The 15,614-nt window shown below is 46.0% G+C and overlaps 1 protein-coding gene across 6 annotated transcripts in view; it reads right to left on the minus strand.

The window, feature by feature from the left end:
• The window catches only part of RAB3D (RAB3D, member RAS oncogene family), a 35,554-nt gene extending 21,269 nt beyond the window's left edge, over window positions 1–14,285 (minus strand). The window contains exons 1-4 of one of the 6 annotated variants that reach the window (XM_033923895.1): window positions 14,253–14,285; window positions 12,580–12,686; window positions 10,360–10,523; window positions 9,869–9,991 (exon numbers count right to left, since the gene is read on the minus strand). In XM_033923895.1, the coding sequence (XP_033779786.1) occupies window positions 9,869–9,991; window positions 10,360–10,523; window positions 12,580–12,679 (387 nt within the window). In that variant the 5' untranslated portion in view covers window positions 12,680–12,686; window positions 14,253–14,285. Of the gene's footprint in view, window positions 1–3,871; window positions 4,046–9,868; window positions 9,992–10,359; window positions 10,524–12,579; window positions 12,690–12,799; window positions 14,152–14,204 lie in introns of those variants that run through there. The other 5 variants (XM_033923891.1, XM_033923894.1, XM_033923892.1 and 2 more) reach the window with 5 other exon arrangements.
• Between the last annotated feature and the right edge of the window lie 1,329 nt (window positions 14,286–15,614).

Consider the following 15,614-nt stretch of genomic DNA (forward strand, 5'->3'; position numbering starts at 1 on the left):
GCCTGCTAATGTTTGCAGAGGATTCAGTGAAAGGTTCTCACTCAGCATCTTTGAAGCTTTACCCCCAGTCCCTGAGACATCCCAAAGGGACTTCTGAATGCACAGGCCTACCTCTAGTTCTTTGCCCTTGTGACCAGTGGCATGGCATGGCCTGGCTTGGCTCAGTGACATACTACACTACTGAAAGAATACTCTCAAAGCACCCCTGTAGCCTGAGCTTAATCATCCTCACACCTGGACAGGTAAAAAGGCTTAAGATATTCCGCAGGGCGGTGGCACAAACAGGGTTTTCCAGTCACCTTTCCTGTTCTGATCCTGACAAACAAGTTTTGAGTGAATCACACAGGACTTACTGCAGCAAGAGCCAGAGGGTATCCTGTAGCACAGCAGTACGAGGGGCCGCTGAAAAAGTTGGGGTAGTCTCCATTGAAGGTTATACACTTTGTTAGGTGCCTAGCGACTTGATGAATTACAGATCTAAAAAGAAATTGGTTTTGTGCTAATCACAGTCCAGCGATTTTCTACTTTTTTCGTTCTGTATTTTTCCCGAAGGAATGAAAAAGTGGAAAGTCACTGGACTAAGTGTATAGCCCCCATTGGAGACTTCCCCAACTTTGTTAGACCAGAGGGCTGCCGCGTGAGCGGACTGCTGGGCATGATGGACCACTGGTCTGACTTGTGTTCTGAGAACTTTTCACTGGTCCCTTGGATACTCCATTGTATTAATAGTTTATCTCGCTGCAGACGCCATTATATAATACCTCATATCACACACACCTCATCTAATAATATCCCTGAAACACACCGAGGACTTCCTTATCACACATACTCCATCGTACAGTCTCATAATGAATTAGATTGTGAGCCTGCAGGGACAGAAGATACGCTAAGTATTTCCCCTGATTATTATTCAATGTAAACCGCTTAGAATATAAATGGAATATAATAAAGTACAATACATAATAGACTATGGTGTGATACAAGACATGGACGGCCATTTTGGATAGAAGTCCAAGCCCAAATTTGGGTGTTCCCGCAAGATGTCCAAAGTAGGAGGCACAGAAACATCCATAATTTTTGAGAAATTGTCTACTTGGACATCTTGGCCACCAAAATATCTAGACTAGAGAACGACCCGAGGACACATTTTTCCCCCTCCCATCGAGTTCTTTTCCTGTCCTGCAAGCTCCGTCCTCATCTGTCCAAGCCTCAAACGCTTTAAAATCATAAGTGTTCGAGGCATGTGCGGTTAAGGCAGAGCTTACAGGAATGGGACAGGGACAGAGACAGCGACAGCGACAAAACTCATGGAGACAGGACGCGGAAATTGAGTTCCTGCAGGGACGGAAACAAATTTGTCACTGTGTCATTCTCTAGGTTAGACTACCAGGACATCTAACTTTATTTACCATTTTCGACCACAAAAACATCCAAGTTAGAAACATCCAAAGCAGACATGAGAGGGGCTAGCGGACTGGCCACAGACATGCCAATAGAGCAGTGGGGCACCTTCGAGGGCACTGCTGTGAACTTCACATAAAGGGTGCCCTCCAAAACTCCCCCCCAGCCTGTCTCCCACCCCAACAGCCCTTATGGCTGCAAGTGGCACCTATGTGGCAGTATAGTAGGGTTTTAGCCTGACACTTGGCCATAAATATAGTGGCTAGAGTGGCTTCTAGACCTGGTTCATCCTCTCTGTCAAGTCCACGCTCTACTAGGCTTCCCGATTGTAAGTGCTGCTGATCTGGGCACCTTAATGCTTCCAGTGGTCGTCTGGTCATTTAGACGCTTCTAAAACAGGTCTAGGTTCCATCTAGGACTTCTTGTGAAAGGTTCAATTATTATCACTGAAACTCGTCCAAGCCTGAGCCAACCCAAAGCCCGCCCAAAACACACCTCTAACATGCCCCCAAGATGTCAAAAATACATTTTGAAAATCAGCACTTGAACGTTTTGCCGAGCAAAATGTCCAAGTGCCGATTTAGACTTTTGTGTTTTGAAGAAGCCCCTAAAGGTATATCTCACCATAATTTAAATTTAGTATGGAATCTGTTTTCTCCTCTACTGTGAATAGTTGAAAGCAGATTACAACGAAGCCTCCCATATTATATAACCTCTTCCCAATCTACTCTTTTCCTTTCCTTTAACACTGCATAGGTTCCATCATCATAGAAACATGATGGCAGATAAGGCCAAATGACCCATCCACAGCATCCATCTCCTCCTCTCCCTAAAGGCTAAGGCTCTTAACACTTGCATTGTCAGGTCATAGAGCTTTATGGTAATACAAACATGACAGCAGATAAAGGCCAAATGGCCCATCCAGTCTGCCCATCCACAGCATCCATTCCTAAAAGATCCCACGTGCCTGTCCCATGCTTTCTTGAATTCAGGCAGTCATCTCTACCGGGAGACTATTCCATGCATCTACCACCCTTTCTGTAAAAAATTAAAAAAAAAAAAAAATTTCCTTAGATTACGCCTGAGCCTATCACCTCTTAATTTCATCCTATGCCCTTTCCTTCTGGAGTTTTCCTTCATTTGAAAAAGACTCACCTCCTGTACGTTAAGGCCACATCATCTTTCTTTTAGAGTATACATATTGAGGTCTCTAAGTCTGTCTCCATATGCTTTATGACAAAGACCATTAATCAATCATAATATCACATATTCCATTGCAGTATAGGGCTGGATGTGAACCATCAAGGTATATAAACATATGTTACATTTTTCACCTCCTATCAGCTCACCTATGCTATATTTACACTCTCATTTTCTATGGTTCTAGTTATCTTATTCCTCTACCACGTGCCAGTGCATCCTTGGAAAGCCCAGGACTTCAGCAGGTTAGGTCAGAACCTGCTTTTACTTCTGACCCTGGCAGGTCACAGCTGTGACCCGAGAAGGCTGCTCAGGCATCATTATCCCTCTCTCTTCTCCTGCATTAAAGCTCAGAACTCTGTTCACTGGGCAGATCCCTCCTCATTGTACCCTTCTCCTCCCCTGCCAACTCCAGACTGCGCAAGTCCTTACGTCAGGCTCCGTCTCTTGCAACTGTTTTCAACTCCTAACTCCCACTCACCGTAAAATTACCTAAGTCCTCTCTGCAAGCACCTCCCCTACCACATATATGTCCTATCTGTCTGTCTGTCCAAATTAAATTGTAAGTAGAGACCACAACTGGTCTCCATTCTGGCCCTAATGCCTTTCCTTCTTGCCCTGGGATTCCCATAAGTATATTTGTAGCAACATGCCATCAGTCTGTACCAGAAAAGCGCATGCAGCCACCCCAGGGTGGCAAACATGGCTACTGAAGTCTTCTGTGCACCCGCGCTTGGGGAAAAGCTCTGTTATTACAGGCATGAAAAATAGTGGCCCTTGATCTCTAAACACACTTTATTTTATTTGTTTAAAATTGTTATTCCGCTTAAACCTAAGCAGATTACAATAATCTTCAAATATCAACAAAGTCCTCAATATATCACATCCCAAGACTGCTATACTTTGTGATCTGCTTCCATTACAGGATGGGGGGAAGGGGGGTCCATATCACTATCCACACTGTGAGGATAGGGAAGTTATAATTGGTAGCCTGGTTCATCCTGTCGGGGGCATTTTCTGAAGCCAGACTGGGATACAACCAAGGGGTGCAGGTTACGACTCTCACAGGAATAGGGGTGTCTCCAATTGGCAGGTCTATGGTAGACTACCTGGGAAAAGCTAGACCAGACTCTAGAGACCTGTCTGAAAAAGCTGAGAAAGAGCACATCTGTCCATGGCTGGCCTGCCAAGTGCCCTGCTTCTCTCCTGCCAGATGTTTGCCCAGACGAAAGAAATGCAGAAGAGAGCCCCTGGAGATTGCACCCCTTACCTCACTCAGCTGCTGTACTGCTGCGTGGGAGCCGCCACCTCTTCCGAGATCTCTCCACCCGGATCTGGCTTATTTGCAGATCTTATTCTTTGTAAGGAAAGCTCAGGGAAGGAGAGTGCACAGAAGAAGGTGTGTCTACGCTCAGCAGGCAACCTTCCACATCAGCCATCTCCTCCCGTCAGCAGAACTCCTCCTCTGCAGGGCCCAGCCCTCCCTCCCGTCACTGTACACAATCCAGACTCTGTGCCCTCCCTTGAGCTCAGCTCAAACCCTCCTCTCACTGAATATGGCCCAGGCCACCCTCCCTTGGCACTGTTTAGCCTTGAGCCCTGCCCCCTTCTCTGTAATTTTATACAGCCCAGGGCCTGCTCAGTCCCTACCCTTAATGCATAATGATTAGGATTCAGAACAGTGACTGCACAAAATATCACTCTGGGCAAAGGCTGATTTCAGAGTCACTTTCTGAATGCCAATTTCAAACAGGTGATAGTGCAAAGCCTTAGACCCTGAAAGGGCCCAGATTCGGCTGTCAGGATCTCCCTGATGACTATGCAATACCATGGAGTTGCTAAGCATACCACTCTCATGCATATTCATTAGGATATCCTGAAAACCTGATCCTTTAGTGGTCCTCAAAGACTGGAAGTGAAGACCGAGGCCTTACCTTCTGGACCTCTCCCCCTGCCACACTGCAAGATGCATTAGTTTATGTGGTGTGCAAGGGGCTGAGCAGAGTCCTGTAAGAGCTAATGAGAACAATTCTTGAGCAATTGCCACAAAAGGAAACTGTGTGGATAGCAAGAGGCTTAAAGCACAGATGTGGTTAGTTTGCTTATGCTTTAATCCCGCCACGTTTAGGCCTCCATGCTAAAACCTGGCTCTGTCACCGACGAGACTCACTTTACAGTCCTGCACCTCAGTTCTAATCCCAAGGCTTTAACACTGGAGCTGTGCACAAGGACATAATCAGGTCTCCATCCTTTCCTGTCCCTCTATTGTCCTGGGTCTCAGTTCTAATCCCCGATTCTGGCACCGACTATGTGACTCAGGGCGAGTTCCTCTACCGCCCTGGGTCTCAGTTCTAATTCCCGGTTCTGGCACCGACTCACTATGTAACTCGGGATGAGTCCCTCTATCGTCCTGCATCTCGGTTCTAATCCCTGGTTCTGGCACTGACTATGTGACTCAGGGAGAGTCCCTCTACTGCCTTGGGTCTCGGTTCTAATCCCCGGTTCTGGCACCGACTCACTATGTGACTCAGGACAAGTCCCTCTATTGTCCTGTGTCTCAGTTCTAATCCCTGGTTCTGGCACCGACTATGTGACTCAGGGCAAGTCGCTCTACCGTCCTGGGTCTCGGTTCTAATCCCCGATTCTGGCACCAAGACCCTTTATCATCCTGTGTTTCGGTTCTAATCCCCAGTTCTGGCACCGACTATGTGACTCATGGCAAGTCCCTCTACTGCCCTGGATCTCGGTTCTAATCCCCAGTTCTGGCACCAACTCACTATGTGACTCAGAACAAGTCCCTCTATCGTCCTGCGTCTCGTTCTAATCCCGTTCTGGCACCGACTATGTGACTTACGGCGAGTCCCTCTACCGCCCTGGATCTCGGTTCTAATCCCCAGTTCTGGCACCGACTCACTATGTGACTCAGGACGAGTCCCTCTATCGTCCTGCGTCTCGTTCTAATCCCGTTCTGGCACCGACTATGTGACTTATGGCGAGTCCCTCTACTGCCCTGGATCTCGGTTCTAATCCCCAGTTCTGGCACCGACTCACTATGTGACTCAGGACGAGTCCCTCTATCGTCCTGCGTCTCGTTCTAATCCCGTTCTGGCACCGACTATGTGACTTACGGCGAGTCCCTCTACCGCCCTGGATCTCGGTTCTAATCCCCAGTTCTGGCACCGACTCACTATGTGACTCAGGACGAGTCCCTCTATCGTCCTGCGTCTCGTTCTAATCCCCAGCTCTGGCTTCGTTGAGCACTAAAGATGATGTTCTTTTGGCATATTCAGTATTGCATCCCTCGGCACAATGCTGCTTTTGTTCGCCTCCTTCCTTTTATAAAGAGGGTGTAGTGAAATGTAAAGGTCATTATCTGCACAAACCACTCCGCTTATTAACCCTGTTTTCTCTCCCTGTGAAGGCTGCCACCCGGGCAGAAATTGCCCAACAAGGAAGGATTTGGGGGCTGATGAGGACAGGAGGAAGGCACTTGCACAGTGCTAAGACTTCCTGATTGGAGTTGTAATCTTTGTGTTCTGCTGAGACATCGGTACCATTGCGTTAGGGCCTCATCCTTTCTAGATCTGCCGCACCTCCCCCCTGCAACAGGACTCTGGCTAGACTAGTTACTGCATCCACCTCCTATCCATCCGACTGGCTACTGGCCACGCAAGCAGTGAAACTAGAAAACCACCTCTCCAACTTACTGACTGCAAAACCTTCAGAAGAGAAATAAAAACCGTGCTCCTCAGGAAATGTATCAAGCCAGACCCATGATATAACCAATTACCTCCCTTCTATCCCCAGCAGCTAATAACCATCTTGTAATCTTACTAGATAAGACCAGAATGCCTCTTTTTGTAATCCGCCTAGAACCGTAAGGTATCGGCGGAATAAAAGACACCAATGAACACAAACACGATCTTTCTTCATTTTCTTACAGAGTTCTTGGTCTTTTTACATCATCTGCATTACACCTGCTTTGCCATAGTTTGCCACAACCGCTTCAATTAGGCTGCTGAGGGATTTCTTCCCCTAGTTTCCATCTTTTCCCCTCTCAAGCCCCTGAACCCAGATACTCTAGTACCTATCTTTCCCAATAAGGAAATGGCATTCCTTTCTTATTATCTTCTTTGATTTTTAACATACATCACCTTGTTATTTTCCCAAGGAAAGCCGAGTCATTAAAATTTTAATAAAGCAAAGTGGTATTTCTTGGCTGGGAGTTCCAAATCAGGCCACCAGATGTCACCACTGCATTGCTCGCTCTCTCTGCCCCAGGGGCTGGAATCGGTTGCCGCAGCATTCCCAGTTCTGTGGAAACTGAACCCAGATCACCTGCATGGCAGGACACAGCACAACCAGCAAACCTGCCTCTTTGCCCCCCGGTCTAATCTGGAAGGAGACAGTCATTTTGCCCCTTATCATCTTAGATTATTGCAACGTTACTGAAAACAGCACGTCGAGGCTGTCCTGTATTGCACAGCAGGTGCTTCTAAGCCTAAAGGCACTGCAAGAGGCTGTTCTGATGAAAAGTACTGCACAACAATTATGAAAAATGCATCCCCCCCCCATCCTTACACAGCACTTCTGCCAGGGTTTCTCTGCAATGCAGCCTTTCACTGGAACACATTCTGGCTCTGGCAATCCCCTCACCCACACAAGGGACCCGCTGCCAAGGCACTCGCTTCCCTACCCTGTCCAAAGATGGGACACAAACCTGCAGGCTCAAGGCTTGGAAGGTATTTGCTCCCTCGTCTAACACAAGGTGGGGGCAGGGGGGTGCTTGGCCTCCCCACCAAAAGAACACCCAACCTCATTCTTCAGCATTCATTATCATTTTGCCCTGAAGCTGGCACTGTTCACCTTTGTGAGAATTTGCCATCATTCTTCCCCCCCCCCCAAACGTAACCCAAACCTTTTATTAAAGGGGGCCCTGCCCCACCACAAAGACTTACTTTGTAGGTGGTAAAAATTACAACCCAAATTCCCACTTCATTGCACCTGTGCTTCCACCAATGTGTAGCACAGTTAAGGCACTACCCACCCATGGGTTTTCCATCTGTACCAATTCAGGTAATACAGTAGACGGTCCTAAAACACCAAATGCTGCCATATCCTTCGTCCTACCACTGGATATCAATCAATTTGTAGTTCTAATGTTCTGAAGTAAACAGCAGGAACAACAAGTCCACAGTACCTAGCTCAGCTCATCCCTGCTAAACTGGGACCAATTGATGGATACCATCAACCCATGCCTCCAAACCCATAGTGTTGGACAGTTCAGAAGTCCAGTCCTGGGCAAGGAGAGGAAGGTGGTACCACCTGCTGGAGACACCAGGTATAGGCAGTGGTAGCACTGCAGCCCTAGGATATGTTCCTCAGAGCCCCCCCCCACACACACACATTTACAAGGATTTGTTATAATCGCCACTTGCACAGAAATGTACTGCAAAGTGATCTACAATAGGATACAGGGGAAGAAAGGAGAGGAATGAGAAAAGTTCAAGGCAAAAAAAGAGGGATGGGGGACTGAGGGAAATGAAGCAGCTAAGGAAGGGAAAGAAAGAACCTCCTGAGAGACTGCAAAGAATCAGGCTGCACCGTTTTTTCAGTGGTGTCGTTCTTGACTCAAAGAAATCAAAGGGCAAGACCATCTTTTGTGCACATGTGACGCGCTCTCCTGGACTCTGCCTCTCTCATGCCCCAATACCCACCCCTCATCCTTGGCTCATTCTACACAACCCATGAAAGGAGCAGAGTTTGTCACAAGTTTAAGACATGGGTCACATTTTCTCCCAACATTCCAGCAGATGAAAACCTATTTATCATGGGATAGCACCGTTTTCCCTGCCGGGGCCAGGAGCAGAGTCTGCATTGCGGTCAAACAGATGAGGATATGAGCCAAGAGCTAAATGCCAGTATTTATTCATTCATTCAATTTTCTATACCGTTCTCCCAAGGGAGCTCAGAACGGTACTCAAGTATCTTACTAGGGCCTCCTGTAAGGGAAGGGAATGGGGACTTGTAGATCGTCTTTTTTGTGTGCGGTGGGCACTGGAGGATTAAGTGACTTGCCCAGGGTCACAAGGAGCAGCACCGGGATTGATCTCACAACCTCTCAACCAGTGAGCCACAGCCCTTCCTGTCGAAAGAGCAGAGCCACCAAACTTTCCTCGCCCCATTCTTCTTAGCCATTCTGAGCCTGGCTCCCCCCTGCACCCCCACCCACTGCCACCTGAGGAACTTTCTCCATCCAAACACACTCCCTTCTCCTTAGGGATCCTGAGCCTGGCTCCTTGACAGCTGTTAGGGCTCTTTCCTGCCCCCGAGGAGATAAAAAATGCTTTCGATACACCAGGTGTAAAACATTGAATATGTATTTGTGAATGTTTTGAAAAGTATTATGTATTAATGTTAATATATTTTATGTATTACTGTTTAGATTTGTGGTATATAAGAATTTTTTTTTTATTAAATTCAACTCCGTCCTCTCACATAGACAGGGCTGCTCAAGGTAGCTTTAAAATGTGTTTATTTCTTGGTCTCAAGTCACTGATCTTGTCAGCAGAAGATGCAAGCAAGCGTATCACACAAATGACAAAACCTGACCCTCAAATCACTGCTTCTGAACATAACAGTTAACAAAAATACATTTTAAAATGATATTTTGACTAGAAAACATTAGTCCCAATACATTTTCTGTAGCAAAATTCCCAGCTTTTGCCTTCCCTCTCTCAGAGAAGGACTTGCTTTGAAATTTTTTTTTTAAAGTCCAATGTCCCCCCCCCCCTCAAGAGCCTGTTAAGCGTGATCCAAGAAGTTTCTCTTCATATTGAGCTCCACACACAGAAGAATGAAGCACGTGGAGATTTTTCAATAGGACTTGTAGCCGGTTTTCCCTTGGGTCAAGTGTTTAAACACTGAGCTCAAATCTCACTTACAAGACTGGGAATATTTTTTTAGAAATTGAAAAAATTGGAATGGTCTTTGCTGGACACTTCAGGCAATGCTCCCAGATCTAGAGGATTTGATCAGGAGAGGGACAGTGCTGGCTGATAAAGGGTTAGCAACCTCGGAATCATGTTTACAGGGCACTGAGGTGCAGGGCAGCGCAGCAGAGATTGACTCCGGTGGCCAGAACACAGACAAGGTTACAGAGAGATGAGAGGCCGTGATAACGGAAGAACTTCTGTCGCAGGCCCTTGTACTTGGGGTCCTGCTCCCGTAGCTTCTGATATGCTTCCCGCTGGGCCTGCAACCCTACCTCCATCCCCAACCCGTGCTCCTTCTCAATTTCCTGCATCTTCAGCATCACCTTGCTGGTGGTGGGCGAGAACCAGCGGGCATTGACTGCTGCCAGAACCATGCAAACAAAAAACAGGGAAATCTGGGGGAGAGAGAAAACACAAGCAGATGAAGGGTTGTTGTCCTGGAAGCAGCAGGCACAGACGCTTCTTGCTAACAGCACATTGCAGAGTGTTTGAATTGCAAGCAAGCGCTAAAGTTTGCAATGGGCACGCTATAATGCATTTTCTTAAGAGCAGGGTGGGCAATCTTGGCCCTTGAGGGCCACAACCCAGTCAGGTTTTCAGGATTTCCTCAGTGAATATGCACGAGATCTATTTAAATGCGCTGCCTCCGTTCTCCTGCATATTCATTGGGGAAATCCTGAAGACCTGACTTGAGTTGCAGCCCTTGAGGACTATGTAGCCCACTCCTGTCCTAGAGAGGCTGGTTCCTTAGTGCAGAACATACCTGCAGGGTCTCGCCGCTGGACAGCAGTTCCCGCAGATGATACATGGCATATAGCGCCAGGTTTAGGAAAGAGCAACCCAGAACAGCGTAGAAATAGAAGGGAAACAGCTTGCTCTGAACCAGGCCAAAGGTGTGCCGACTCACTCCCCGAATCAGCACAAATCCTGCCAGAGAACGCACACAGTCAGTGTACAGCATGCAGTGAGAAAACATTTGCATACAATTATATACATGAGCTATTCTTCACGAAGGTCCTACTTAACAATATTAAATTACTACAAATTTGAAGTTGTGTATGGGAAGCATACTGGCGAGTCCAGGCCTCTTGGGAAGATTGTAAATTGGAAGCGTTTCTACGTAGATGTTTACAAAGGAATTGCATATCTGACTGTACACTTCTCCCTCCGTATTCGCTGTGATAGGGGATTAACAGAACCGCAAATACAGAAAAACCGTGAATAACTTTTCATATGTTTTTTGCTGTTTTCTATTAAAAACCATTGTGAATATAGTGAAACTGCGAATAACATGGTGGGAGACCCGGCCTATTCCTGAACGAGAGACAAAACACGGTGAACAAAGTGCTGGGAATCAGTGATTTCTCTATGCCAGCTGATGTAATTTGGAGGGAGGAGCCAGCAAGCTAAAAACCACGAATAATCGAAACCGAAACGGCAAATACGGAGGGAGAAGTGTAGTTACATTTCGTTAGAGGTTCTGATCTTTAAGGTTTTAGGGGATTTTGTTGTAACATATTAAAACTCAATAAGATTTATGGCAAACTGTGGATGGGGTGGGGGTTAGTTTAGATTTCTGGAAGGCAGGTGGTAGCAACTTATTCTGTAAAGGAACGTAAGCAGGAATTCATGTGCCAGCCCTGGAGCACCCAGTAGGCACCTAATTTACACATCTGTTACAAAGTGGCGTTCGGTCTCACTTTTCTTGGGAGTCACGGAGAGTGCAGTTATTGACATATCCTTCTGTAAAATCCTGCCATTACAAGAAGTTCCATGATAGAACTTTTTCTTTCCAGGCCGCCTAATTGAATACTTGGCTTGGTAAAATGATGTTAGAAGCTTCTTCTTATTTAGATTTTAGGAAATTTTTAAAGATTTATTTATTTAATAAGCTGATATCTTAATGGTTTTCTTTTAATTTAATTATGTTTTTATCACTTGCATTTTTATTCTGATGTATGTATTTCACCAGGATACTTTGATGGAATCGTATGTATTGTTCCCTGTGTTGTGAGCCGCATAGAACCTCTCCAGTAGGGCGGCATACAAATAAATTATTATTATTATTATAGCCCTGCCTGGTGTCTGCCCACGCTCCACCCCCCCCCATGTAAAAGTATCCACATGCCAGGCAGTATTTGCAAAATAGCACGGAGATGCCATGCTAATTCTCAAGTGCTGGCGTCCAGGCTAAAGAATTACCCACTCAAGTACTGAGTCAAGGGTGGGAAGACTCGGGAAACCAAGACTTGTTAATTACTCTGTTGATATGTCTAGAAGTTCCACTTCTGTACGAAAGAGCCAAACATGTTGTCAAGTTCAGTGGAACAACCTCAGACTAAAATAAAGCATTGTTTGGACACGTGTGTGTTAAATATATACATAAAACCAAGACACGCATCTCCTTTTTCCTATATTGGCATGAAAAAACTACTTCTTCTCTAGTTAATACCGAATTGTAAAGATAATATTTGCTATAGTTCCTTATATCCCAGTTGGATGGAGATATGTATAACATAAAAAAATATATGCATCTCTTTCATGCGTACAGAGTGTACTTTTAGTAATGTGCAGGGTGCAGCTCTTGATAAGAGGGTGACGGGGCAAGAGAGTTACATCAGTTTTTTTAAGTTGGGTTGTTTGTTTTTTTTACTTCTGCCTTAGATGAAAGTCAACTAATGTTAATGCAATACTTTCATTTGGAAAAAAACAACAATGCAAGCCACCAGCTCGCCCCCAAACAATTATGAACATAACCTAGGCCAACTCCAGCGCTTCCTCCCACCCACAGGTCCCAGAGTTGCTACAGAGTGTTCATAAACCACCAGGGGTTTCTATTTACAGTTAACCCCCTCCCGTAGTCGGATGTTTTCAGGACTGCCTTTGGCCAGGGAACAGACATCAAGTAACCCTTGCAAGACAACCACCACCACCTCCTCCTGATAAAACAGAGCACTAACTCTCCTTCCCAAGAGCTGCTTACCTGCTACGAATGTCACCCACACCTGCATGCCCCAGGCAGTGGAGAGGAAGAGTAGGTGGGCAACTTTCACGAGACTGGTGGGATCCCCTTCCATAGGCATCCTGCAGCTGCTTTGGCCACGGTGAAGAAAAGGAGAAGACAGGTTAGAACCCAGAGTTCTGCTCCTCTGTTCTTCCACTTTCTTTAAGTCAGACACCTAGCATTTAAAAAACTCAGGTACCTAGTAATGTTTAGTTGAAGGAGGGAGGAATCATTAAAAGTAGGAAAAATGTGGGTGCAAGCCAACGGTTAAATAAGTTCGTGTTTCCTGGCTACAGCTGTACTGCACTATTGAGCTGAATATGACTAATGAAAAATATTTGGACGAATGTGAACAAGAAGCAATGTGAAACTGAAATCAGAGATCAAGTGATTATTTCAGTGGGATTTAGCAAGTAGAGCCCTGGATTACTCTTATTCAAATTTAAATTGCTATTTGAGCTAATACGATTAACGTTCTCCTAGGACAAGCAGGATGAGTCAGCCACATACGGAAACTAAAGACTATGTGGCTGACTATCCTGCTGTCCACGGAGAACCTACGTTACAGGTAAGTAACTACACTTTCTCTGTGCCAAATCAAATCAGATATTCAGCATAGCTGTAGTTTCCCCAGCTTTCTAAGCCCAAGGCACACCAGCCCTAGTGGAGCAGGTAGCGTAGACATGGGAAAGAATTCATATGGTCAAAATAAGAGCTAGGGAAATATTGAAAGAATCAACAGAGGCCAAACACTCAAGGCAGGAGGAGCTCTGTAGAATGCGTGTGCTGTACAAAAGGCTTTACTGAACATATCCTGCTTGTTCTTTAATGCCCACGCCCAAGGGTCTGGCTGTTTCTAGGCAGCACAGGCATGTATGACACTGTATGTAAGAGTGCCTGCACGTTTTTGAGCCATCAGCGGTATCTTGTGGCCACCCTGAGGAGATCAGAGCAGTCCAGGTATTGGTCTGGATCTGAGCATCAGGCAGCGTTGACTTTCCTGGTGCATGCCTGATGAAATCTGAAGACAAACTGGTTAAGAAACACTGTCAGAAGAGTGATAGGGGAAAGTACTAGAAGGGATACTGAGCAGGAGTGAGATGCCTTGAAAAGCTGTGTCTAAATGCTGAAAAGCAGAGGCTGCTGCTGGGCACAGCGAGGTCTAATAGCAGAGAAGTGTGTATGCAAGGGTCTTGGTACTGGGTGCTGCAGGACAGGAGTGAGGTGCACTGGCAAAGCTTTGGGGTGTCTCAGTACTGGAATAGCAGGGGGTGCTGCAGGGCAGGAATGAGGTGCATTAGCAGAGCTGTAAGGGGGTCTCAATACTGGAATAGCAGAGGTTGCTGCAAGGGGGATCTTAACACTGGAATAGCAGGGGGTGCTGCAGGACAGGAGTGAGGTGCACTAGCAAAGCTTTGGGGTGTCTCAGTACTGGAATAGCAGGGGGTGCTGCAGGGCAGGAACGAGGTGCATTGACAGAGCTGGGGAGGATCTCAATACTGGAATAGCAGGGGGTGCTGCAAGGCAGGAACGAGGTGCACTGGCACAGCTGGGGGGGGGGGTCTCAGCATTGGCAAGAGCTCCAGGGGGAACCTCCCGGGTACCTCCTCTCCGCAATTCCAGCACCCGATCTCTCTCGCACGCGCACTAACCCTCTGCCGCCCACTTCCGCCTTAAAGCCTCGAGAGGCCACGCCCACACCCCGCCCCCGTCTGAAACCAATCAGGAGGGGTCGCTAGTACGCGTCTATGTATGGGAAGAGGCTAAGGCCAAACGTGCTTGAAATGCGCTCGTGTTTCTTGAGCCCATTGAATGCATCTCTTTGCCTGAGGACGCTCCGAGCCTTATGGCCAGTCCTGGATGTCTGACAACCACCTCCTGCTGCATTCCGGGACTACAAATCCCACACTGCTTTGGGAAGGCCGTTTAAAACAACGGAGTCACTTGGCAATATGCATGAGATGATTTGTACCAGAAAACAGTCCCTGCTCCAAAGAGCTTACAATCGAAACAGACAGCATGCCATGGATACAGTTAAGGCCTGGGTTCAGATGCAGAACTGCAGCAGGTTTGCAGGATATCCACAAGATTGATTTGCGTGCATGTTGCTTGATATGCAAATCTCGATATCCTGAAAATCTAACTGGCTAGGCTTCTTCCACAAATAGAACCCCCCCCCCTAAAAAGCAGAAGATAAAATTTTATTTGGGCATCAATCACAAATTAGAATGTAGATACAGTAATAACATATATACCTATAACCACAAACACATAATTAAATCTACCTGAAATACAAGAGGGTGCTGAAAAATTCTCAGCCCAACCAACCAACTTCCTAAATTTATTTATTTAAAAATGTATATCCCACATATCCAGCAATTCTATGCGGTAACAAAAAACATACATAAAACATGAAAATGCACATTGAACATATGACAGACAAAACAACACATCCTACACATTTCTCTTATGAATCAACATTGTATAATAAAATATAAAAGCAACAGCAAACAGCCCCTTCCACACATTAAAAGTTCTGTAGCTTCGTTCAGTGCCAATTTGCAGAAATGAAAGTCTTATGATTTGACATTGTTTCAGATCATTGATTAAACCATATCCATGTCATTCTCTTCTTGGTTAGGCTGAATACTTTTCAGCACCACCACCTTCATAAAACCGTGCCAGTCGCAGCGGTAAGACCTCAGACACTCATAGGAATTCTATGAGCATCGGAGTTCTTACCACCACAGCTGGCGCTAAAAATGCTAGCGTTGCTTTGTAAAGGAGGGGGGACAAGTTTTCAAACATAGATAAAGCCATAATAATACATCAAACTATAATAAAAAGAAATAGACATTATCAATTAAAATTAATAGCAATCAAAACTAAAAAAAAACAACCCAGAGGAAAAGAAGAAAAAGAACCAAGAGATGTGTTAGTAAAAATGACCTCTCTAATTGCACCACTTTGAATAATGTCAGAGCCGTCCAAAGCCTTTTTATCGTCTGCGTTTT

This window comes from Geotrypetes seraphini, chromosome 16 (genome assembly GCF_902459505.1).
Source record: "Geotrypetes seraphini chromosome 16, aGeoSer1.1, whole genome shotgun sequence".
Taxonomy (NCBI): Eukaryota; Metazoa; Chordata; class Amphibia; order Gymnophiona; family Dermophiidae; genus Geotrypetes; species Geotrypetes seraphini.